Below are 27,297 nucleotides of genomic sequence, written 5' to 3'. Positions count from 1 at the left end.
AGCTGGAGAAGGTGAAGGCATTAGTGTGTCAGGGTGGAGAGAACCCAATGCAAAGTTCTGAGGGCATGAGGAAGTTGGTGTGGCCAGAGTGGAGTGTGTAAGAGGAAGAATAGGGCACAGAATCATAGGAGCAGGTTGTTGTATACCTTAGAGATGAATGCAAAGATGTAGGATTTTAACCCAGATAACATGGGAAATAATTGGAGGCTATAGTGAGTGGCATTACTTGGTCCGATGTACATTTTTAAATGATCATTTTAACTACTGGGTTGGGAACATACTATTAGATAAGCAAAGAACAGAAGTAGCAAAAATAGGAGACAATTGTAGTAATATAAGCAAGAGATGATGTGGTGTAGACCAGGATGAGAGAGATAAGCATATTCCAGATGATTTTTTTAATCATAATGATGCAATTTAATTTAACAAATTTGAGCTCATTTAACCTCTCTGATGGAATGTGCTAGGTGTCTAAGAGTAAATAAACCATTGCGTCAAAGCACTTTCTAGCTAGTGATAGACATGTAAATACTTATCTATAACACAAGGAGAAATGAAGTAAATCTAGATGCAAGTGAATAATTATGTTGTGGAATAATGTGGATGCTTTAAGAAGGATGTAGCTTGTGAGCTGGGCTTTGCAGAGTGCAGTGAATTTCCATGGGCAGAGAATAAGCATTAGATAATTCCAGTCTGAGAAAACAGTAAGAACAATGCCCTGCATGGGGCAGCAGATCTAATCTCAGTTCATTTATTTTAGCCCTACCTGACTGGTTAGTGTGCCTCATGCATGTGTGGTTCAGGGGCCAACCAGAGATTTAGGTATAATTTACACATAGATTCCAGGGCTTTTACCAGGATCCCCTCTCATTTTCTACTGCCTATTTGTAATAAGCAGGATTCTAAGATGGCCTGTAAGATTCCTTTCCCCTGGTGTACATGCCATGTAGAATACCCTCCCCTTCAGTGTGGGCAGAACCTGTGAATATGATGAGCTATTACTCCCATGATTATGTTTCATCATATAACCAAAGGAAGATTATCCCAAGTGGGTCTGACCTAATTGGGTGAGCCCTTCAAAAGCAGAATACGTTTTACAGCTGGTCACAGAGTAGGAAGTCAAGCATGTGCCCTTGCCAGTCAGGAAAAAAGCAAACAGCCATGTTGTGAACTGCCTATGTGGCAAGCAGCTGTAGGTATCCTCTAGAATTTGAGAGTCATTTCTGGGCAACAGATGGCAAGAAAACAGACATGTGTCATACAACCACAAAGAAATGAGTTCTGCCAACAACCGATGAGCTTAAAAGAGGCCTTGAGCCTCAGATGAGAATCACAGTTCCTGCTGACTCCCTGATTTCAGCCTAGTGAATCTCTGAGCAAAGAACCCGGCTAATCTATACTGTACTCCTTACCGATGGAAACAGATAATAAATGAACATTGTTTTAAATCACTAGGTTTATTGTAATTTGTTACAAAACAATAAATAATACACTCCAGTTGCCCTGAATTCTGTCCTCTGGTCCTTCAAACAAGCAAACCATCAGAATTTTAACTGTTTCCTAAAATGCAGAAGTGGTTTACCCTCAGGCTAAATGCGAGAGAGAGAGAGAGAGAGAGAGAGAGAGAGAGAGAGAGAGAGGTGGGAAACATACTAGTTCCTTTCTTCTAAGTGACTTACTCTCCTCCAGGATCTACTTGCTTTTATTAACTTTCCAGTGCCTTCAGGTAGCTGTCGTTTACATTTTGTCCAGAGTTTCTAGTTGTTTTCTGTAGGAGGGTTGATCTAATATAAGTTACTTGATCATTCAGATTCTGACTGGTAAGATCAATATAATTTGCTGGTATATTAGAGGCAAGAATGATAAAGAGAGTAGTCAAAGATCATCACTTTTTTTTGTTGTTGTTGCCTCTGCAAGTAGAAGGATGGAGTTTCCATTTACTGAAATGGGAAAAGCTATAGATATAATTAATTGCATGTATGAGTTTAGAGTTCAGGAGAAAGTACTGGGCTAGAGATAGAAATCTGGGAGTTGTTTTTTATCAGCACCACGCTCTAACCAACTGAGCTAACCGGCCAGCTGGGAGTTGTTTTTTAAAAGGCATGAGGCTGAATTAGCTCCTCAACAAATTAATTCTAAAGAGTAAAGAGACTCAAAGACTGAGTCTTGGGGTGATGAAAAGCTTAAAGATAAGAAAGAGAGATGAAACCAAAAAGGGAGGCTAAGAAGAAGCCAATGAGCACAGAAAAAAAATAAGAAAATGGTGTCCTCAAAGCCAATTGAAAAACGTGTTTCAGGGACAAAGGAATTGTTGCTTGTATTCAATGCTATGCCAAGTGAGATGACCACTGAGATGTAACCATTGAATTTAGCAACGAGGAGATCTTTGTAACCTTGGCAAGGGCAGTTTCAGCAGTGTTGTAGGAGAAAGCTTGATTAGGATGGATTGCAAATGGAAGAAGGGGAATTAGGACCACAAATTTAGATAACTCTAGAACATTTTTGCTGTAAAGGTAAACAGCAATGAAACAGTAGCTTGAAGAAGAGAGGTTAAGGGTTTTATTTTGCTGTTTGCTTTTAAGATAGGAGAATGTATAGTATGTCTGTATGCTGGTGGAGATTAAACAATAAAGAAGGAACATGAACGATGCAAAAAAAAAAAAAAAACCAGATGAGAGAATTATTGCTGGAGCACACAAGTGAAGGAGTTGGCCTCAGAATTAGGCGAAGTTCATCCATAGAAAAAAAAGTGAGGGCAAATTATGTAGGTCATAGGCGAGTAGGTCAATGTAGTAGTGGGAGCTAGAGGTTTGAGGAGAGAGAAGGTACAAAATAGTCATCTGGAGAATGAGAAAGTTAATGGGCTAGAAATATGTAATAGGCTCTCTGAGCAGTACTGACAGTCTATGGGAGGTTAGAGGGTCAAGATTTTGAAATGAGACAGGCAGAATTGATTCAATAAAGGTTAGGATTCTTTCAGTAGTGTACAAAATGCAAGATGAAGCCAGAGAGTTGAGGATGTGTGCAAGGGAGTGATAGTTGGAAGTGAATCTAATGATAAATGTTGATGAAATGTAAGATAGGTAAAGGGAAAGTGAGTGACAGTGAAAAGATGATGAAATGAGCAAAACAACAAGTAAGGAAAAAGATCGACAGATGGGTAGGTAGGTAGATAGAAGGGTATCTACTTTAGGACATATTTGGAAATGCTCGTAATATAAAGCTCTTGTTTTGTTTTGTTTTGTTTTAAGTGGTAAAATGGCTTCCAATTACCAGTGTGATCCAAGATTGTTGGAGTCGGGTTTCTAGAAAAAGTGAGCTAGAAAGAAAGGAGACAGCTCAGAGAGTTGTCTGATAAAGATTGAGAGGTTAAAGAGCATGGAGGGGTGCAGGCATTGGTCATGACAGGGTCTAGGGTATAACTAAGGGGCTGAGTGACTAAAGGAGTTTGGAGGACAAGCTCATTGGAGAAGAGTAGGCAAAGGAACCCAGAGATCAGGCTATTTTAATGATCATTTGCATGGATAATAAAAGTACAAAGAGTAGTGATAGAGAATATGAAGTCAGCCAGTTTTTTAAATCCCCAAAGAATGAGGGGGTGTAGCTAGACTCTGGTGGTATAGCCTGACAAGCTGGTCATGTAGCCTGACAAGCTGGTGGTGTTTAGAAGAGAAACCATTAGGAAGTAGCAGTGACAGCAAGGAAGACACAGGATTTTGTTCACCCTACTGCTCCCACTGCTCCCACTGCTCCCACTGCCCCCACCAACCTAGAGATACAAGGAGTATGTGAGAGGAAACAGCTTATAAGGGAAGCAATGTTCTCAGGGGTAGGCTAGATAGTAAGGGAGAAATTGTTCTACTAAGAATCTAAATTAGTTGGTTACTACTCCTGAATGTTAAATTGGGCTCTCCCCCTCCTGGCAGTGAAAGTTTCATAAAGGGAGAAATGATAGGATGTATGGTTTTAGGATCTGACGAAAGAAGACAAATAATTTTCTCAAAAGAGGTCAACATTTTCTAAAATTCCAAAAATTTTTCCAATAAACATTTTTATCTCTTGCAACTGGAACAAAGCTTGAAATATATTTGGAATAAACTTTTTTTAACCAAACTCATCTGACACAGAGGTTAATAATGGGCAATATCTTTAATGGCACTGTCTGAAGATAAAAAGCTAATCTTAAACCCTAAAGTAAGGCATAGTCCTGAGGTTTCTATCATCATCTTAGTTTTGAATCTGAGATGATCTTTTCAAAAGTGAAGTTCATTATAAATCTACTTTAGCAGTTCTTTTTATACATAGTGTGCAGTATATTACAAGGCACTGACATAGTTAATAGTTTTTGGTATTCACTATTATTCTTTCATTTTGAAGAGGAAACCTGCCATTTAAAAACATGCAAAGCTAATTAAAGCTTTTCCCCTATTTCATTATCTGAATGTAGTTGCAAATTCTGACTTAAAACTCTTATCAGAGGGAGACTCAACATCCCTCCATGAACAGCAAATGAACATTCAATTAACACTTCAATAAAAGTGTATTTTAAATAAAAATATACTTTATTGTTAATCTCATTCTTTACAAATGCTAATACCCAACTTTAAAATCCAAAGAGAGTCTCCTTCCTTTTATTCTTAAGGGAAAAAAAAAGTTCTTTTTTCTATTTACAGGGAAGACCCGAGTTTTCTGAAGTTGTCACGAAGTTAGAAGAGTGTCTCTGCAACATTGAGGTAAAAACTTTAGCTTCTGAAATATGTCCATAAAAAAGCCCTGAATATCCAAGGCTGTCAGGGAATGTAGGTGAGATGGTACTTATGGAAAGTTAGTATGAGGACCCATAACTCCATCCATGTTTACCCTATTCATTAAATTCCTAGGGTGGAGCAGAATTAGCTGTGCCTACAGGGATAAAGGCAAAATCAGAGTGAATTGAAGCCCTTCCAACAAATAATAGGGCAGGCAAATGGACACAGTCATGCTCAGCTTAAAAAATTGATGAGTGAAAATTGGAAAGTATAACAAATACATTAGAAGGTAATTATTTAATCAATTTTATGCAAAAGTTTCTTCATACAGAGATGTGTAAGACATTGTTCATTTACATTCAATGCGAAAAGAAGAATTATCAATAAAATATGTTCATTAATTAGGGGCATTGCTTTCACACCACATATATGTTGCTTAATGTGATATATGTTGGTAATCAGGCTAATGGAATTTTCTTTCCTTATTAAAGCTGTTTGCTTTAATTTTCTCTATAATTGCCTTAATTTTCTATACACCTGGTCAAGAGATGCATTTCAAAATAGGTGAGGGAGCTGAAACATTCACACTAATTCAAAAATAATATATTCTCAAATGCAAATAAGTGCTACTGGTGGAGGAAGACATACATCACACATAGAGGATGACATATGCATCTGCATATGCAGGGAAGGGGCAAGAATAGAGAGAAATAGCATCAACCTGAGATTGCACCACTAAGTCTCAAAGTGGAACCATCAAGAAAAGTAGGGTTTTTTCTAAAAAAACAAAAAACAAAAAGCAAAAAACAAAACAAAACTCAACTAAGAGTCATTGGACCTAGTCTATTGGAAAAGGATTCGCAGTTACAGCCTGCAGTGAGTGTCTCTGTCTCATGATTCTTTGCTGGAATTTCCAAAGAAAACTTTTGTGTAGAAAGAAGCTTCAGTGTTTAGACCTAAGGTCCTCTTTCCCTTCTGTTCTTCAGTCCTGAGACTTACACAAAGTGGGGAGAAGTAGTCACATATTTGGTGGGGTTTCAGCAGCCCCTGTGGACAAAAGCATCTGCCAGAAGCCTTGGATATTAAGAGACACCTTCAAGACTTGAATTTAAAATATCCTCTCATTTTGAAACTTAGAGTTTGAGCAAGTTTGCTTTGAGCCTAATGGGATAGACACATCTGGAGGTGGATTCCAGAAACAAGAACCATGATAGGATCTACTAAACTAGTTTGTCTTATTGTAATATATTGATCAAGCCTCTTATTTATAGTCTCTCCCCAAGGGAGAAGATGAATGAGCTATATGCTAAGACAGTTTGCTGGACTGAGTTGCACTAATTAATGGACCAGAGTCAGCCTAAAGAGGCTTGACTTGTGCAGTTTCATAAGAATTTATCCTCTCTATTCTTCAACTTTTCAGTCAATGGTTTAGATCAAGGCCAAGAGGGAGCTACTCATCCCATGTGCAGATATAATCAAGTTAAGAAGGACAGAAAATATTTGAAAGCAAGACTCTAGATCTTGGAGGATGAAGTAACAGGACATGTCTAACAAGAATAATTTTAACAGGAATACATATAAATACAATGTCCTGCAGCAGAGCTAAAGAAAAAATAATAAAAGTATCAAATGGTAGAGACATGGCTTAGGAGCATCATGAATGCTAGAGGAGAATAAGCTCATTGGGAGTTAGAATACAAAGTGACTACCTTGTAGTAAAATAAAAGATATGATTATTCTTGTTCTGAAATGGCCAAGTGGTACCCAGTTGTGACCCTGAACCTTTTAAAAGAATAATTTCAACTATTTAAACAGGGATACACATTTTAGGAGAGAGAGATTTGAGTGCTGAATAAGTTGAGAATCATGTAACATGAAAACCAGTTGAAGGAACTAGTGACGCTTATCACAGAAAAGAGGAAATTAGGATGAGTCCAACAGGTTTTTTTGTTTGTTTTTTCTTTCTTCCTTCCTTCCTTTCTTCTTTCTTTCTTTCTTTCTTTCTTTCTTTCTTTCTTTCTTTCTTTCTTTCTTTCTTTCTTTCTTTCTTTCTTTCTTTCTTTTTTTTTTTTTCTTAGATGGAATCTCGCTCTGTCACCAGGCTGGAGTGCAGTGGCGCAATCTCAGATCACCACAAACTCCAACTCCCAGGTTCAAGCAATTTTCCTGCCTCAGCCTCCTGAGTAGCTGGGGCTACAGGCGTGCACCACCACGCCCAGCTAATTTTTGTATTTTTATTAGAAACTGGGTTTCACCATGTTGGCCAGGATGGTCTCTATCTCTTGACCTTGTGATCCGCTCGCCTCAGCCTCCCAAAGTGCTGGGATTACAGGCATGAGCCACCGCACCCAGCCGAGTCCAACAGGTGTTTTTAAACATCTGAAGAACTATCATGTGGCAAAGAGAGTGGTCTGTTCAATCTGGGAAAATACTTGCCACACATTCAAGCGTTTTTCATCTTATAAAATTGATGTATTCTTAGAAAAGTGTGTAAATTCATTTTATGTGAAGGGAATAATTTCATGTAAAGTGAAAAATTTTAGCTATGATTTAAAGGAACTCTGCCATAAATCTTATTGCCATAGTGAAAAATGTGAAGAATCTTTTGATCATTGAATAATAACCTTCTAAATATATTTTATGAATCTGACTTGGGCCTACTGTTTTTAGAAAGATGAGCATAAATTTAACAGGCCAGCTCTCAGCACAGAACTGAGTCAAAAAAGTAAATTAAGCTAGCCAGATGTTGCCATTAGATTTTTTTCCTGAAAGGAAAAGCCAGAAGCAAGCTGAGTGAATAGAAATTAAAATATGGGAAACCTTGGAATAGAAAGTTAAATCCGTATTTTATGTTATGTCTTCACACCTGTTGGAAGTATTAAACAATTAAAATTACCCCTCCTCCACTCAGCTGATGTCTCCTGCATCAAGTAACAGCAGTGGCTCTCTCTCACCTTCTTCTTCTTCTGATTGCCTGGTGAGCCGGGGAGGACCTGGCCGGAGTCATGTGGCAGCTTTAAGAAGTCGTTTCGAATTGGAATATGCTCTAAATGCAAGGTCCTATGCTGCTTTGTCCCAAAGGTGAGTGGTAATATAAGCAAATCTCACAGTAAAGTCTTATCTCAGAATCTTATCAAGATAGTCTACTGATTTGATTACTATCACAGGGTTTGATCACCCCTCTGAAAAACTTTGAAAGAGGAGTTTTCAGCCCATTTCTCTTACATTTTGACTAAAAATTAGAAATTTTATTATCTGTTAGCCTAGGTCCTCTAGTTTCAAGTATCAAGTATTAACCTAGCTGAAGTAAGACACGTCTATTTTAGAGCAACAAAAGGGATTTATTAAAAGTATTCTGAGGCTATTTTATGGCATCCAAGCAAGAATTCCTGTGTAGAAACCAGGAAACAGCTTTGAGGATCTGAGCAACACAAGTTCAGTGTTCTAAGAATTACCATATGACCCATATTACCTTATGATCCATTTCCCAGGAAATTCCATTCCTAGGAATATACCCTGAAATTGAAAATGGGTACTTAAAAAATACTTGTATTCAAATGTTTATAGAGCAATATTTATAAAAACCAAAAGGTGGAAATAACCCAAATGTCCATCAACCAATGAACACGTTGATAAAACAGGTTGTCACAACAAAATACCATATACTAGGTACATAAAACAACAGAAATTTACTTCCACAGTCTGAAAGCTGGAAGTCCAAGATCAGGTTCAGCATGGTTCCAGTGGGGGTTCTCTTCCTGTTTTCTAGAAATCCATCTTTTTTCTCTGTCCTTACACGGCAGGCAGAGCTCTAGTGTCTCTTCATCTTCTTATAAGGGCACCAACTCTACTGGATCAGGGCTTGCTTTACATTTATGACTTCATTTAACCTTTATTATCTCCTTAAAGGCCTTCTCTCCAATGCAGTCACATGGGAGGTTAAGATTTCAACATATGAATTTGAGGAGGGTCACACCCCAGTCCATAGCAATAGGCAAATGTATAAAAACAAAAAGCAGATGGCTGCTTCCAGGGGATAGGTAGGAGGGAGAAATTGGGAGTAACTGCTTAATTGTCATCCAGTTTTATCTGGGGCTGATGAAAAGATTTTGGAATTAGAAGTGATGGTCTTAAAACTGTGAATGTACTAAATACCACTGAATTGCTAGTTTTAAAATGGTTATTTCTATGCTGTGTGAACTTTACCTCAATGAAAAAGGAAGCAAAAACAAAAAGATTAAGCAAAAAGGTAAGTCAGAAAAAGAGAAAAAGAAATCAACATTCTTTCATAGCTAGTTCTGCCATTTACATGGCCCAGTGCCCAATAGATAGTCTCTTTGTCTCTCAGCTTAAATGTTAAGTTTCAAGGCGAAAAGTATCTGTCATATAATGCTATAATAATTCCGTATAATAACCCATCCCAGAATTCAGGGGTGTGCAATCATAAGCATTAATTTCTTGCTCACTTGTTTGTGGGCTCATTTTGGATGAGCTTGACTCTGAACTACAGGTTGTGTTCAGGTCTGTTCCTTGTGTCTCTCACCCTCCTTGGACACCTACATAGAAAAATGTACTACCTGTGGTATATTCTTCTCGTAGACAAAGGCTAGTAACTCAAGAAGACAAGCCCAAGTTTACATGCATATTTAAAGCCTTTGCTCAAGTTATATCCTCTGACAACATTCCACTGGCAAGTTTCACAGCTGACTTCAACATCAGCAGGAAGAAAAATATACTTGGTTTTTAGTGGGAAGAACTGCAAAGCCATATGGCAAAAGGCATGGGTAGCTGGAGTGGGAATGGGATCATATTTCATTAATATAAACATGGCTGTCAGGGGCCCCCGTTCTAGGTGGGGAGCAAAGAAGGCAGTCGCTGTGAGCTTCATAGATACCCTATAGAGCGCATACTTTCCAACCCATGGAAGACCAGAAAAGACTAGTTTAAAATCTGTCTCCATCCACATGAGAACCAAAGCATTTGCACATGGCCCAGTTACACTTGCACACTCACACCGACACCTACATATACAGACACACTCATACACTCCATTATCAGAGTAAAAGTTCTTAAGTGGGAAAAGATTATCTGGAGTTAGCAAGGGTTTCTATACAATCTACAAATTGCAATTGTTGCTTTTTTAGCTGTAGTTATTATATTCCCGATCTGACAAAAGAGTTACAGCTGCAGCTATGAAGAGATGGGACTCTTATTCATGAAGTCTTTAATCTATAGGTTGTCATGAAATTAAGTATCAGTAGGTTTGATTGATAACCACATAAACTGGACACCATTTTTATTGGATATAATTTCTCACATAATTTCAAAAGCGCCCATAAGCCAAGACTACGTTGGATTTGGTCACATCATCATCTTCCAGTTCTATCTGCTGTTCTTATTCTCTACTTGTGGCTTTTAAAACTATTTCTATGAACAGCCAGATTTTGATATTTCTAAAGCACAATCACCTGAGGTTTGTCCACTTGAGACAGAGGTTAAGAGGATAAGCTGTGGAATCAGACAGATGTGAGGTTAAATCTTGGCTTTGCCATGTGCTAGCTCAATGACCTTGTCAAGTTATTTAAATCTCACATGAAAATACTGATAATAATACCAGATCTTAGAGTTGTTATAAGGAGAGGTACTATTGTCATAGTAGTGACAGTACTTGATCTAAAGATGCCAGCAGAACCAAGCAAAGAATATAGTTCCAAAAATGTAGGTAAGTCACAGAATGTACAATACATGGAGAGCTACACAGAATAGGAGGCACAGCAGCAGTCCCAGGTAGGCAAATGAAGGGTGGAGGGAACAGAGCTTCTCTAGCCTTCAAGAATCTAGAGATGTATACCACTACTAATTTAAAAAAAACAAAAACAACAACAAAAAAAACTACATGCTGGGTGAAAAAACCCATCAGCTTTTTTGATGTGCTCCCTTTGATATTCTTATAAAGTGTTTTATAGTCTTCTGGCCCTTCCTGACTGTTATGGAACTCTGATAAGGGTTTGTCTGTCTGCTAGGTGCAAGTTTCTCTTAACAACGTGGCATTCCCTAAGGATTTGCTGTGAGGGTGCATTCAAGGTCAGTTTGTTAGTACCATTCCCCCAAGTAAGCTCAATCTTTGCACTAGTTGAAATCAACTCTAGGAATAGGCAAAGCGTTTAGCTAAGTTTTAAAATGTGTCAACATAGAAATTACATATGTTCCATTCATTACTGTATCCTTAGTATGTAGCAGTATGATTGACATAAAGTCAGTAAGAAATGTTTGTTGGGCAGATAAAGAATAAAAAATTAGATAAATTGGATCAATAAACGGTAGCTATTTTTCACTTGGTGTGTAATCAGTAAACGAGCCTTAACTATTTTCTCTTTTCTTTCCATTTAAATAGCTGTCGCTATTGAACATCCGGGGCACTATTTTAAATGTTTTAAATAGTCATCTAATTCAGCCTTAGGAAGTAGGTATTCCAATTTGTATAAATGAGGAAACTGAGGCTCATAGAAAAGGTAAGCAACTTTCCCAAGTTAATGGAGAATAAGTAAGCGAAGCTGGAATTCTCACTCAGGACTCTCCTGTGCTTTCTGAGTTTCTCTGGAATAGGAGGTGGCATGTTCCAGAAGCTTGAAATATTTTGCCAATACTTGTATTTGCTAGACTTCCAGTTTCTCCTGGAAGTCAGTCTGTGAATAACTTCGGCTATTTCTCCCAAGTCTGACTTTTCAGCTTGTGGATATGAAGGCAGAGGAAGTGAGACCAGCGATCAATAGGTGCTTAAAGTGAAAGAGCCCAACGATATAAGAATTGATGGACTAAGTACAGGAGGGCCATGAGTTTAACAGCTTGTGAGACAGCGGTTCTCAACTTTGACTGCACATTAGAATCATCTGGGAAGCTTTTACAAGTACCATTGCCCAGGACCAATTAAACGAAAATCCATGGGGTTGACACCCAGGCATCAAAATGCTTTAAAGTTTCCCAGGTGATTCCAATATACATCCAAGTATAAGAAACATGCTGAAAGAGAATGATACAATGCTAACCTGCCAGTCATTCTGTAAGAAGGGGATGCAGCTAATGAAAGAGGAAAGACAAAGCCAAGGTAAAATAGCATCTGTGACCAAAGGGGACCATTTTGATGACTTATTACATGCATCGTTCCTGCCAAAATTCCTTGCAATATACCACTAATTCCTGATCTTTGGATTTCCTAATCAATTCAAGTGACAGAGTTAAAATGTAATTTTTTAGTATAGCATTATGGTTTTGAAAAATCTGTACAAGGTTTTTGCTATAGTTCCTACTAAGGTATGGATGCGGGGACACCTCAACAATGTCTTGAAAAATGATGCATCTACTTTTCCATTTTTTGTCATGAGGTTCACAGATGATAGGTTTGAGTTTTGTAATGCTTGATTTGATGGGGTCTTTGGTTGTGTGTGTATTTATTTCTAATTATTATTTTTCTTTATAAATACATTTAGAGGTGAAAAATTGTGTCAGAGATGTTCTCCACAGATAATAGGAATTCCCTAATTCCTACCAAAACCGTAAATTGATAAAATCTGAGCTTGAGAAAGGCGCTCTTGAAGTTCTGCCTCTTTTAAAATATTTTGTGCCTCTAGATATATTTGGAAAACTAAGCATGTGGCAGTTGCTCCTCCCACAGGGTATGAAATCCCAACTTGTACATGGATTACATCATGTAAATTTAGAAATGACAAACTGATACACAACCTTTCAGATGTGAAAACCAATTAGTGTTTGTGTGGGGCTGGCCTCTGAAAATAGAATGATTTGACCTAGTTAGCTGTCCGAGAGAAGAAAACCAGGAATCCAGAGTTTGGAACTGTAAAACAGATACATTTGGGATTAATTTTTCACACTACAAAAGGGTCCATCAAAGGTTTCTTTAAATAGAAAGCTTGCCTAGTGCACTTAGAATGGAATTCATTTTATAAAAGTTGAATATAACTTATACAATTTTAATTTACTCATAGTTTTTCTGGGTTACAACAATTGTGGAAGATGATAGCACCATGACACTGATGTTCCTAGGAGGAATAAAGAAGGGAGAGCAGCAAGGGGACCGTGTCCATTTGCTGCAGTGGAGCAGGTATTTACCAGATGGCAGTGGCCATGTCTCCTCCTCATCACCCCAGGTCAAATACTCCCCTCTTTCATCTACCGCCTCTCTTACACTCTTTTTTATACTAAAACTTTCAAATATTCCCTTTTCTTCCAATCTTTCAATCCTCTCTCCATCCCTAACTTCTTGTCAACTCACCACAATCAACACCTTGCTCATGACCACCATAAATGCTCTCACACATTGCTTCTTCTTTCCGTGGGTCTTCTTGTCATTTCTACAATCCCATGGCTCCAACTCACAGCACATAAATGCACACACGCGCACACACACACACATGCACACGCACACATCTACACACACACACATTCCCCCCCACACACAGGTGAACCCCAGTTCATTATTCAGCCTTGACCGCTCTGCTTCCTAGCTTTTGCAACATCTTTAACTTCTCTCCTGTTCCAGCTTCCTCATGCTCTAACCCACCTACTACCATCATAATCTTTATTATGTAAAACTCCAATTCTAATTATATTATTTGCATTAAAACCTTCAATAATTCTCCATTGCCTCTAAAATTAAGTTAATTCGGGAGTCCAGTTGATTCAGGAGTCCAAAATCCTCAGTGATACACGTTTCAATCATATGTTCCAGTGGTTCTAAACAGAGAGTGATACTGTCGCTCTCTCTTCTCAGGTACATGCTAGGCTTTTTGGAACTGCAAGAGTCTTCTTTTTTGTTTGTTTGTTTGTTTTTGTATTCCCAAGGACTAAAGAGATGCCATTACTATTTAGTGAGCTGTGACCAGAATGTTGAAGTTTCTCCAATGTTTTGGACAATCTCAAAAAACAAAAAATTATCTTACACAAAATATCAATAACATTCTTGGAGAGGAAAACTACAGACAAACTAGAAGTTCCACTAGTTCCCATAAACACCTCATGTTTAACCTACCATCAACCTATCACTGTATCTTAACACTGTATCTTAACCTTGACACCCCCCTTATCTTATCAAAATATTAACCAGTCTTCAGTAATTATCTCAATCAGCGTAATCACAATGTCATGAAGAAGTATTTTCTGGGGGCTACCCCATCTGCATTCATGCCTCACTAAAGACCACAGTACTCTGTGCCATGTTATAATTTATATCTCATTTATTATTTAACTGCATGTGGTGAATGTTAAATATTTGATTTATAATAAACTAGGAAAATTATTAGTTAGGCTGTAAACACCAGGCTTTGTATTTCTGCAATTTGAGTAAAACTCTGGCATTCAGATTTTTTTGACTCCTACATTCCTGTCAAGTTCGAATACATTCTCGTCCAAAAATAATGAACTACTAGATATTCCACCTCTTTTCCACTCTCCTGCCCTCACTATTAGGGCACGAAATGTCAATGTATTTCTTTTTAATTACTAAAAGGATAGAATGTAGGTGACTAAGATGTGTGAGGGAAAAAGTGACTACCACATTCATTCCATGCATGTTTTTTTAAAAAAATATTTTAATGTTTAAAAGTTCTATAACAAAAGATACTGTTCTTTCAACAGTGGATTTCACGTGCAGAGCATTAATATGACAGTTTAGCATGAGATAAAAGCAAAACATAATATTCTGATAAATACACCAATTATTGACCCATTTATTTTATATTCTATTAATGTAAATCTTCATTAGAGAAATGAATAAACAAACAAGCAAATGGACAGAAACATCCCAGCAGTGCAGGTGTGTCACACTGAGTTACAAGGGACATCCAGCATGCATTTCCCTTGAACTCAGGGTCTGTACTTTTTCTGCAAATGGGACCATGTCTAATTATTTATTATGAATGAATACTTTACCTAGAATTTTTTCCTTGACTCAAGCAATCTTCCTGCCTGAGCCTCCTGAGTAGCTGGGACTACAGGCATGCACCATCATGCCCAGTTAATTTTTAATTTTTATTTTTGTAGAGACAGAGTTTTACTATGTTGCCTAGGCTGGTCTCGAACTCCTAAGGTTAAGTGATTCAGCCTCCTAAAGTGCTGAGATTATAAATATGAGCCACTGCACCATGTCCCACATAACTTGTATTAAAGTATATTATTATAATTGTTCTATTTTATTATTAATTATTGTCAATCTCTCACTGTGCCCAATTTATAAGTTAAATTTTATCATAGGTATGTAGGTATAAGAAAAAAATGTATTGTATATTGGATTCAGTAATAGCTCTAGTTTCAGGCATCCACTGGGGATCTTGGAATATATCTCTGGTAGATAAGAGGGGAGGAGGCTACTAAACTTTTTATAATCAGCTTGTATTTTCCACCAAAAAAAGAATGCGATTTTGATTATAGATATTTAAGCCTATAGGTCAATGTGAAAAGGTCTGACATATTTATAATATTGAGTCCCCCTTACCATGAACATAGCACATTTTTGCATTTATTTAAATGTCCTTTAATATCTTTTAGTAAGAGTTTATAATTTTCTCTATGGGGTTCTTATATAACTTTTGTGTGATAAATAGTTACATTCATTGTGATTGCTGAAATCATTTGGACTAATTGCTACCACATTATTTTATTCTGTCTAGTATTTTTTCTCACCCTATCTTTTTTTATTTCCTTTGATTATTTGAATATGAGCTATATTTCTATTCTTTGGTGAGCACCCTAGAAACTTTAATACATTATTTAAAACAACAAATTATATTTTTAATATGTTTGTCTTATTCTCAAGTGAAAGATCTTAGACCATTTTAATTAAAGATTATTCTCTCCTGGCCTCGATAATACCTCTTTATTTTAATTTCCGGTATTTTATCTTCATCAAGATTTTATAATTCCATAGTGATTTCATTGTTTTATACAACTATGTTTTATTTAGGTTTACCCCATGTTTAATGTTTCATTGTTTGTTATGGTTACATTTCAAATCTTTTTCCTAGTATCGTTTTTCTTTTCCATAAATGCAGCTTTAAAACTTCTTTAAACCTCACTCTGTTGGAAGTAAAGAAATGAAAAAAACTTATTTTCCCTCTTTTTTAAGATATTAGTAGATATAGGATTTTCGTTGTTTAGTTACTTTTTTTCCCTGCACCTTCAGGGGGAAAATGCTATTCCATGTTTTACTTTCTTTGCTGCTGTTAAAATTTCATCTATGAATCTAGTTGTTATATCTTTTGTTTTTAACCTGCCTTTTAAAACTGCTTTTAGAAGTCCTCTTTATCTTTGGTATCCTATAGATTAACTATGTTGTGTATAGATATAAATTTATGTTTATTTATTTAACTTGTGATATATTACGTTTCCAGAATTTGAAAATTGACATCTTTCATAAATTCTGGGTAATCCTCAGCCAGTCTCTTCTAACATAGCTTTATTACATCTTCTTTAGTATCTCCTTCTGGAATTCTAGTTGGATATTTTTTAAAGTTTCTCACTGTTTTCCACATTGCTCAATCTCTTTTTAAAAAATATTTCCCACCCTTTACTTTCTCTATCCTGCTTTTTCAGATCTGTCTTCCAGTTCACTTATTCTCTCAGAAGTGGGTTTAATGTGTTGCTTATTTTGTTCATTGCATTTCTAATTCAATGTATTTCTTATTTATATTTCAGTTCTAGAAATTGCATGCCACTTACAGTTTTACAGGAGAGTTTTAAAAAGCTGTAGACCCTCTCCATACTTTTTATTTCTTCAAACATATTTTACCTAGAGATATTAATACCTCAAGACCACCCTAAAACTTCAACTTGTAGTTTTTATTTTTTTTTTTGTGGGGGGGGGTTGGGGGGACGGAGTCTTGCTCTGTTGCCCAGGCTGGAGTGCAATGGCACAATCTCGGCTCACTGCAAGCTCCACCTCCCAGGTTCAAGCGATTCTCCCACCTCAGCTTCCCAAGTAGCTGGGATTACAGGCACGCACCACCATGCCCAGCTAATTTTTGTATTTTTTTAGTAGAGACGGGGTTTCACCATGTTGGTCAGGCTGGTCGTGTACTCCTGATCTCATGATCTGTCCACCTTGGCCTCCTAAAAGTTCTGGGAATACAGGAGTGAGCCACCACACCCGGCCAACTTGGAGTTTTTCATAAAACCCATGTAGTAATAATTCTGCTTTAAACTAGCTTGTATGTGGGTTGGCAGATGAGACTTCTGCGAGTTTATATATATATATATATGTGTGTGTGTGTGTGTGTGTGTGTGTGTGTGTGTATATTTGTATATATTCTTTTTCTCACTTTACCTGGAGCCAGGAACAATGTAGGATATTTATCCTCTGCATATCTTTATGTAAAGTGAATTTTATTTTTTCTGTTACCTAATCTGGATGTTGCCCTTTGAGGATTTTGGCTTCATATAGGTGTTTATTATCTGACCCTCCACCTTGCTTGAACCCATGGTGTCTCCACCACATAATCTATTAAAATTCATGCTACAGGCCAACAAGAGTCTGTATGAGAAATTCATAGCACTTATATTTGCTTGGAGTGATAATGTTAGAAAATCTTTTACTTTTATATTCATACCCACAGTAGATTGTAAACATCATGCAGGCATAAAGTGTCTCTCCTTTTGCTGCTGTTTCTCCAGTACTTAGAACAGTGCCTGGTACATGGTAGGTGCCAAACACCTATTTGTGAAGTACGTGAACATAATGACTTCCCACAAACATGATGCCATTGAATTCAACAATTTTGTGAAGTGTGCCTCATGGTTTCCATTTTTTTAGCTAAAACTCAGAAACTCAATAATGTAAGTAATGCAAATAACTAGTAGAAAAAATGGTAGTTCATAATTTAATCTGGGACTGTCCGGTAGTGTTTTCATCACATCATGCTATCTTTGGAGACTAAACTTTGCCGACATGTTTGCCAACACCAGAAAGTTCTAATGTCAAGTTAAGGCTTTGAGGAAGATCAGCAGGGAGCTATCCAGAGTACTGAACCACCTCACACTTAAAACTCTGCAGATATACTGGAACATACTGCCCTCTGTCTATGGCCAATAGCCTTTGATTGCAAGGAAATTTCCCTTCTCACTCTAACTCTGATAATAGTCACTTTGCCTAAGCTTATGCCTCCTGATGAAACACTATAATCACCTGCCTGTGCTGATACAGACCCAAACTGAACACAACTCCACAGCTGCTGCCTCGTTCACAGCCATGCCTAGCCCTACCCTCTGTGTCTTCTTCAATCACGCTTCTCCAAAACAGGCTCACTCTCTGACCACATTTGTAAAAGTAGCGACAACCAGTCAGAGCACATAAAATGACAGACTTCTTTCTAGGAACTTAACTGAAGTGACATTTGTGAACTAGCTTTGAGGATAGCTCTATTTTAGCATGATTTCTTTATGGAACTGAGTATACTGTAAAATTAGGCTCTTCTTTTCATTTTCTCATACTCTCCACTGTAGTAGTCAATTGCACTCACTGAATGAAAAAAACAACAACAAACTTTTAGCTGACATTTGGGGGCAACAATTGACTTTCTGGTGATGAGAGTCCAAGAGTTTTTCAGGGCCAGAAATGAAGAAAAAGACCACTGTTTCTCATACATAAATACAATAGAGAATCAGCATCTTTTAGCTAATTCTACATAGAAATAATTTTAAGATTTATAAATTTAATAAAACCAAAAAGGGTATTTGGCTTTGTAACCTATATTTTACTTATTCAAAGAATGCTGATTTGAAATATGACATCTATAGAATTTACAAAAGACTGCAGTGCTTATTGGAACATTATATTAGTATCTAACCCTCACTTCAGCAGTGTCTTCTGAGCTTATAGGAAGAGTTGCCTTTCTTACTCAGTGACACTGGTGACTTAAGTTCTATGGATCTTGTACGTATAATGAGGAGAACAAGATGTTCCTTGCCTAAATCTAGGGACAAACCTTTTTTTTTTTTTTTTAGGGTAGCTATCATCTCTGAGACGCAAAATTTTTATGACATGCACTTCCTGAACGTCAGTTATCAAGCTCATTAAGGGCTTGCAGTGGCAAAATATAAAAGCCAAAGGAGAGAAGCTAGAATCTAAGCAAGTGCCACGATGCCTATCAGTTGCCTTTTATCTCTTTCTTTTTAAGCTCATATCTTCTTGAGATGCCCATACTTTTTTACTAATTAACAAAATCAGAAAATCTCCTAATATCTTGGTGGTATGGGGCTGAAAAGGGAAATATGTAACTATGCATCTTGATGTGACAGTGTGAAAGTATTTGGTATAACTCATTATGTCCCTGAATGCCATCTTATATAGGTGGGGAAATTAAAGAAAGTGGGGAGGGGTCTTTCACGAAGTTAAAACCATCTCCATGAAGGTCCAAACAATAAACACAGCCATTTATTATATTTACATAACACATCTTCACCGTATCCGTAGATGCATACCCAGACCAAGCAATTCCCTTACACACACATATACACGAAAAGTGAAAGGAGGGCTATAAATTGATTGCTAGTGCCCTCTGCATTTCATGCTTCTGGTATCTTACAAATCACCAGAACTGGACATAGTCTGTGCTGAAAGGTGATAGGGCTCTATGTTAAGAACTCCTTTTCGGCTGATGTGGACTAAAGCAACCAGGTTAGCGGCTTGTTTTTGGCTGCCTTGCTCTCTAGCGCCATCTAGCAGTCAGTTGACAAACTACGAGTGAGGCCTCCTCCAGACCTCCCGACTGCTGTACTAAGGAGAGAGGCTTGGAGACTTCACTCCGAACAAAGGTGTGCAGCCTCAAGTTGAGGAGCATGTGAAAAATGTCAATCTTTCCTTGACTTTTAAAACCACCCTTAGTTTGAAACAGCCTTTCTCCATGAAAAATGTAAAAGAACATCAAACAAAATATTCTGTTCAAAAGACGAGGTGATGAAAATGGGAAATTAATAAAAGTGAAGATATGAGAAGAGCCCTACGTGTGTAAAACTGGCACCTTTTTTTTAAAATAAGCTTTAAGGACCTGGATTTATTGTCACACATAAAAGATTTGCATGAAAAGAGTGAGTGAGTGACATATTTAGGTTACAACATATCCACTTGAGAGAGAGAATGAGATGCAGCTCTCACCGTGGCCATTCTCATGCTGTAATTTCGTGTTCTTTTCTATCCGTCAGCAGCGCTTGTTAGCGAGCTAAAATGCCCTCCCTCCTAAACCAAAGGGCGAGCCAGAGTGCATTTCCGTCTTCAAGCGTTTTGTAATACTAATTAACTAATTCCCAGTCACATGAAGAGAACCTGCGAAGATTCGCCGGAGGCAAACTGCTAAATAAATGGTGACAGATTTCTCAGTTTTCAATTAGATGAAATGACATATTGGGACAACGAATGGCCTGACTTTCTAATGATGAGAGTTTTATGAGGTTTTCATTCCTGGAAATGAAGAGAAACCCTCTCCATTCATACACAAAGGAGGGTCCAGACCCACTCTTAAGCACATCAAAGCACACAGATCCTGCCTTTGGCAGTTGCTTGTGTGTACAACTGAAAGTAAGACTTGATCCAAAAATGCTGCTTTTGAGACTGCTTCTGCTCTCCTGAAATATCTGACAGGACAAGCACAGGGACCAAAGAGAACAACCAGCCTAATTAAATCTATACAGGCAGCACTGTGTTCTGTTCGTCCGCCCTGACTCCAGCTCTGGCCTCACCCTGCTCCCTCCTGACTCCAGTGTTTGTGTTGCGAATCTGAATCTCTTGCTAGCATGGCAACTGTTGCTATGTTCGCAGCAATAAGAAGTGGGCGATGCTGGTGTCTCTGTAATGATTCAGATACAAGAGCAATGATTTCTAAATAGATTTCTGAAGCGGCTCTCACAATGGCTCTGAACAGTTTAACAGGTTTAATTCCTCATGGATTTTTTTTTTCTTTTTTTTCACCTTTAACATCTTCCATGTGGACTAAATCTAAACCTCATATAATGCAAAAATGCCATCATTCTTTCTTTTGCTTACTAGTATTTGAAGCAGGAATTTTCTTGTAAAAAAAAAAAAAAAACACATTTAACCAGTTGTCATTTCTTATTATCTCCTTGGAACCCATGAGATGGAGTTTTCTTGATATTTAGGTAATGGCAACTAAGGAAATCTGAAAAAATAAGGGGCCCAGGAAGAAAATAACTGCTGGATTAACCAAAGTGGAATGAAAATCATCACCATTAATATTTGTGATATATGCTGGACATTTTTTATTAATGAGCAGATGTTTTAAAGGCCTCATCTGCAAACGAGGACAGAAAATTTACTAGTGGATATATGTTTGCCACCCTGACTTCTCTTTCAAAGAGACAGTGAGAAAAATGAAATCACTTTTTGTTTTTTTGGCCTTCATCAGTCTCTTATTTGCCAGCCCATCCAGTGTTAACTGTGCCACTAAGTGTCACCAGATGCTAACACAGCCCGGGCCCCAGGGGGATATGATGTAGATAATATTGCCGTGTGCACTGATGGCAATACAGACCTGGCCAAAGGATAAAAAGAGAAAACACATTACATGTTTTGATCGGTAGCATAGAACAGAAATGTGTATTCGAACATAGACACTTGCTATGTTCTAGACGCTATTGTGCATTTTTTGTATGCCTGTGGTAGCACAGACTTACCACAACTCTTCTACAGCTAAGAGTTATTTATTCTACAAATGAGAAACTGAAGCACAGAAAGTATAAATGGCCTGCCCAAGGCTTTGTAACTAGTAAACAGCAGGGCCAAGATTTGAGCCAAGATCAGCCTGACTCCAAAGCCCATGATCTTTTTACTACTTGCTGAGCTGCTACAGTGTGAGACAAGAGAGCTGCTCTCATACTAATCAGTTGTGTGACATGAGCAAATCCCTTCCTGCCCTGGGTTTTAGGATTATCATCTATAATGAGGCATTTGAATTGGATGCTTGCTATTCAAGGTGTGACTCACAGACCAGCAGCTTTGGCATCACCTAGGAGCTTGTTAGAAATGTAGAATCTCAGGCCCCACACTGGACCTGCTGAATCTGCATTTTAACAAGATTTTAACAGGCGATTTGCAAATATACAGTAACCAATCTCTGTGGACCCTTTTAGCTTTAGTGTACTGTATTTAGAAAGTCACCTTGCTCTTATCTCTTTCTAGATTCTGTTCCTTCTCCAAGGTTGTTTTGCCCCTCCCTGTGAGCATTCCTAATCTCATTCTTTTACTTGATAGAAAGATTCACTGTCTTCTCAGAAAAGATTTAGTCTATTCTAATTCATTTACCACTTTCTACTTGGTATCATGTCTCTGTTGAATAAGTTTCTTGAGGGGGAGAGCCATTCATATTAAATAATTTTATATCTGTAATATCAATTGACAAGGTTCATTAAACTAAAGAAAATATATTGAAAGGAATGTTGAACAAATCATTATCTTAATTTAGTTACAAATAGTAAATAGTGTGCTGATCGCAAGATCCCTGTATTATTCATTACAAATATTTCAAGGCAAGCACAATCCAAGTTCTTTAAATATAGGTCCAGGAAAATTTGCAAATAGCACACATGATGAGCAGTTTTTAAATTTCTTCACCCCCACCCCCATCTTTTTAACACAAAAATACCTAAAGGATTCAATTAAGACCAAGTTCAATCCCAACGTCTCCTCCTCTAGGAAGTTGTCCTAAATACCCTCAACTCGTTACCCATCATGTTTGTTGTTACTATATTCTGTATATATCCCATCAGAGAATGGAAACATTATTGTAATTATTGATGTCTTTGAATGTCAGTTGCCACACACACACATACACACACACACACATGCACATGCAGTTACACAAAGTAAGCTTCCTGAAGCCAGGAACTGTGTCTTTCATTTTTGCATTCTTAATATTTATCACAATGCTTGGCATATAGTGTGATGGATATATGTGTTTTGAATGAATGAATGAATGAACGAATGAATGAATGGCTCAATCAATACAAATCTTTCTGGCCCCAAAGTCTCTTTTTTGCTTTAATGTACTTCTTGTTCTCCTTCACATTAGCATGGTTCACTGACACCAACAACATGGAGATGCACAGATCTATGGTGAGAATTTCAAAGAACTTGTTTTAGCCGTGTTGGTATTCCCTACTAATATGGTACTTTAGTGTACTATGGCATGAGCTAGTCATCTAGGAACATGGGCTCTGAGACTTAGCAACTCAAGTCCCTTTGAAATCACAAAAGCTGAAAATTGAGGCAGCGTTTGTATTTCTTCCTCTCTGATTGGTCAGGTGTTCATTCGACAAACATTTGCAGAGTCCTTATTTTGTGCCAGGAGTTTGCCAGGAACCAAAGATGCCAAAAAGCAAACATAGTATAATATTTCTACCTTTAAGTAGTTTGTATGGAAAATAGACCCCAAATGTATTATAATGCAATGTGATTGTATACAAGAATGGGTACATGACTCTAGTGTATTCTAACACAGACGGAGGTGTTACTAAGAAAAAGGAGAGGCAGACAATGATTCCATCAGGTTAAAGGGCATGTGGGTAGCTTCTTGCAAAAGGTGGCCTTGGCAAAGAGATCAGAAATACCTAATGTAAACGATGAGTTAATGGGTGCAGCACAGCAACATGGCACATGTATACATATGTAACAAACCTGCACCTTGTGCACATGTACCCTAGAACTGAAGGTATAATAAAAATAGTGATAATAATAATAACCATCATAAGTGTAACCATATTGGGTTCTTATTTTGTACCAGATAACAGGCCATGGTACTTTAAATGTGTTATATCATTTAATCTTCATAAAAATGAAGGCATTATGATTTTTTCAATTTCACAGATGAGAAAAAATAAAGTCCCCAAAATACAAGTGGCAAATGCCTGATGTGGGACTTAAACCTGGCCAGAGTAGTTCTAGAACTGGTGAATCTGGACACCAAACTCTACAAAAGGCAGAGAGAAAAGCATTAAAAAAATAGCCCACAGGCCAGGAGACAGACTGCATTCAGAGGGTAAGTAGCGAATCAGTCTGCCAGACCAGTAGCATGAGACATTGCACACAAACTGAGAAAACCAACAGCAAGCTATGGGTCAGAGCCCAACCCAGCACTGTAGAAGAGAGGCTCAGGAGGAAGGATGCTTTGCTGATAACAGAAGTGGGAGTTACTGTGCTATACTGGGAAAGAACTTGCTTCTTGAAGCCAGAGGTATATGTTCTAATCCCACCTCTGCCTTTAAGAACGGTATAAACTTGTTCCTCGGTAACTAAAATAGGGACCATAATATTACCTTGTCTGGTTTTTACAGGGTCTGCATAAAATTCATATAAAACACTTAATATCATCCCTGAGAAACTTGTGTTGTTTTGTTTTAAACTAAAGATAAATGTCCCTGTTTCACAGTTCTACCCACAGATGGATAAACCCCTTTCTGAGGTTGAGAAATGAAAGCCTGTGTCTATCTGAAATTCAGGATCCTTTTTCAGACACTTTCTACTTCTTTTTATCACTTATTCTCTTTGAGATAGTAGAGCACTCCTTTTTCCTCATTAAATAGCAGCTTTACCCATAAATTTCTCATAGCTTTTCCTTACTTATTTACACTACCTGATTGTCAAATTCGACAATGTTGACCATTCCTCAGTCAAGTTGCCATTTGGAATAACTTAAAGGTTTCTGGATGTTTTCTACCCAGCAGCTATTTATGACAATGACAGAAATCAGGAAAATGACTTTTGAGGATTTCAATTTTTCTCTATAATCCCTGAAAATAAAGTGATAGTCAATTGTGAATGTGGCTGCTGAATGCTAGAGTACTACATAAAAATAGAAAAGATTTAAAATGCGTGAGAACTAACGAATCTAAATTTATTGGTTTTACACAAATGAATGATTTTCATTTTATTTTAAAAAATTGTCCTTTATTGTTTAGGGCAAGAAAAATCATATACTCTTTTCTTCAATAATCTTTTATCAGATTAACATAGAGGAAAATGAATTATGAAATTATGAAATAAATAAAATTGAGGACAAAGCACCATATTAAAATGTTGATTGTTGATTTTGTCATATCATATATGTTAAGGAATAGAGTATTGTGTTTGACTTAGAAGGTACCTATGAACTACTTTCTGGTATTGAGTGATCTGAATTTCTTTTTTTTTTTTTTTTTTTGAGACAGGGTCTCACTTTGTTACCCGGTACAGTTGTGCGATCATGGCTCAGTGCAGCCTCAACTTCCCCAGGCTCAGGTGATTCTTCCTCCTCAGCTCCACAAGTAACTGGAACTACAGGCGTACGCCACCACACTTGGCTAATTTTTGTATTTTTTGTAGAGACAGGGTTTCACCAAGTTGCCCAGGCTGGTCTTGAATTCCTAAACTCAAGCGATCTGCTTGCTTTCCAAGGTGTGAGCCTATGCGCCCGGCTTGAATTTCAATATTACAAACAAATTTTCTATTGCTTGTATATTCTTTGGGTATTTTATTTCTTTTGTAAAAGGTAGACAATTCTGAGTTTAAACATGACTTAGAGATGTTTAACTACTTTTTTTGCCCCTTGATTTTTACTTCCTGAGATCAGTAGTACAGAGGGCAATCAGTTCTCACCTTTTAAAAAGATCTGAGGCCAGGCATGGTGGTTCACACCTGTAATCCCAGGACTTTCGGAGGCTGAAGCGGGAAGATCACCATGTCAGGAGATCGAGACCATCCTGGCTAACGGGGTGAAGCCCTGTCTCTACTAAAAGTATCAAAAAAAATTAGCAAGGCATGGTGGCGGGCGCCTGTAGTCCCAGCTACTCGGGAGGCTGAGGCAGGAGAATGGCGTGAACCCGGGAGGCAGAGCTTGCAGTGAGCCAACATCATGCCACTGCACTTCAGGCTGGATGACAGAGTGAGATTCCATCTCAAAAAAAAAAAAAAAAGAATAAAATGAGAAAAAAATTATTGAGAGATGGTCAAATCTCTTGAATTTTTAGAAAATTACTGCTCATTAAATTAGACAGCACCTTGTCTGTAATTTGTTCAAAACTACCAACTACCAAGATCTATGTGTTATACTTTGTTAAATAAACTTCTCTTTCTCTTTGGGAGAGACATATATAGGATCTTGAACAGTATACAAAGTTTAATTAAATATAGCTAGCATTGAAAAGTTCATGGAATTAATCAACTAACTCACAAATGTGTGTTGATTTCCTTCTAGGTATACAGTACTGTGTCTGCCCCTATCCAGAGAGGCCCAATATTTTGATAGCTAGTCTTGTATTCTTGTATAAAGACTTTTAGCAAACTGAATATGCTTTTTTTTTTTTTTTTTTTGAGACAAAGTCTCACTCTTGTCCCCCAGGCTGGAGTGCAATGGTGAGATCTTGGCTCACTGCAACCTCTGCCTCCCAGGTTCAAGTGATTCTCCTGCCTCAGCCTCCTGAGTATCTGGGATTAGAGGCATGCACCACCATACCCAGCTAATTTTGTATTTTCAGTAGAGACGGGGATTCTCCATGTTGGTCAGGCTGGTCTCAAACTCCCAACCTCAGGTGATCCGCCCTCCTTGGCCTCCCAAAGTGCTGGGATTACAGGCGTGAGCCACTGCACCTGACCTTTTTCTTTCTTTCTTTCTTTCTTTTTTTTTTTTTTTTTGAGTCACAGTCTCTCACTCTGTTGCTCAGACTGAAGTGGAGTGGTACAATGGGCTCAGAGCAACCTCTGCCTCCCAAGTTTAAGCAATTCTCGTGCCTCAGCCTCCCAAGTAGCTGGGACTACAGGCACGCACCACTACACCCTGCTAATTTTTGTATTTTTAGTAGAGATAGGGTTTTGCCATGTTGGCCTCGAACTACTGGTATCGAACTCCTGACCTCATGTAATCCACCCTTACTTTCTTTATTTAAAGAATTAACAATATATTACTTACAGGTGGAAAACACAAAGGTATGTGTCATTTTCCCTATTACACTAGCCTCCTCACTGATCTAATTCCATTGGATATGCATTTATCTATCATTTATTAAGCATCTCTTATGTATTGAATCATATGGTAAATATTGGACACCCAATGATGGATTAGACATCTCTTCAGTCCTGGGGGAATTCACAGTCTAAGGGAGGAGGTCAGAGAAACAAACAGGAAGATAAATACTAAGCCTTGTGTAGGAAGCCCTACGAGCCTGGGAAGAGTCAGGGTAGACTTCCCAAAAGCCATCCCGTTTCACTTGAGTTTGGCAGAGCTAACCAAGCAGAGAAAGGAAGAAAGAGTATACTAGGAAAGGGAAGCAACAGGAACAAAGGCAGGAAAGTGGGAAACTGTGCAGTACATTTGGGAATAGCAAAGGATTGAATGTGGGTAGAGCAGAAGCTATAGATGAGGATTTAAAGTCAATAGAAGTAGACAGAAAAGAACACGGAGACAAGTAAGTTCAGTACCCAAGGAAAGTTGGAAGGAAGAGGGTAGCTGTCCTTCATGCGGTTTCCCTTCCAGTCACTGAGACCACTGAGACCTCAGACTCT

General features: G+C 37.8%; 2 protein-coding genes across 4 annotated transcripts in view; one reads left to right on the top strand and one right to left on the bottom strand.

Annotated features, from left to right (window-relative positions):
- The window catches only part of TNNI3K (TNNI3 interacting kinase), a 304,917-nt gene that overhangs the window by 244,744 nt on the left and 32,876 nt on the right, over nt 1-27,297 (top strand). For all 3 annotated transcript variants that reach the window (XR_013411799.1, NM_001204800.3, XM_077985210.1), the window contains 2 exon segments: nt 4,674-4,733; nt 7,660-7,829. Coding sequence is in view for 2 of the 3 variants with exons in the window: in NM_001204800.3 (NP_001191729.1) it covers nt 4,674-4,733; nt 7,660-7,829 (230 nt within the window). In the remaining variant the exon portion in view is untranslated.
- The window catches only part of LRRC53 (leucine rich repeat containing 53), a 42,791-nt gene that overhangs the window by 14,968 nt on the left and 526 nt on the right, over nt 1-27,297 (bottom strand). The window lies entirely within an intron of this gene.

This window comes from Macaca mulatta, chromosome 1 (genome assembly GCF_049350105.2).
Source record: "Macaca mulatta isolate MMU2019108-1 chromosome 1, T2T-MMU8v2.0, whole genome shotgun sequence".
Taxonomy (NCBI): Eukaryota; Metazoa; Chordata; class Mammalia; order Primates; family Cercopithecidae; genus Macaca; species Macaca mulatta.
Note: the sequence above shows the minus strand (reverse complement) of the source record. Positions and strands in the feature narration are given on the sequence as shown.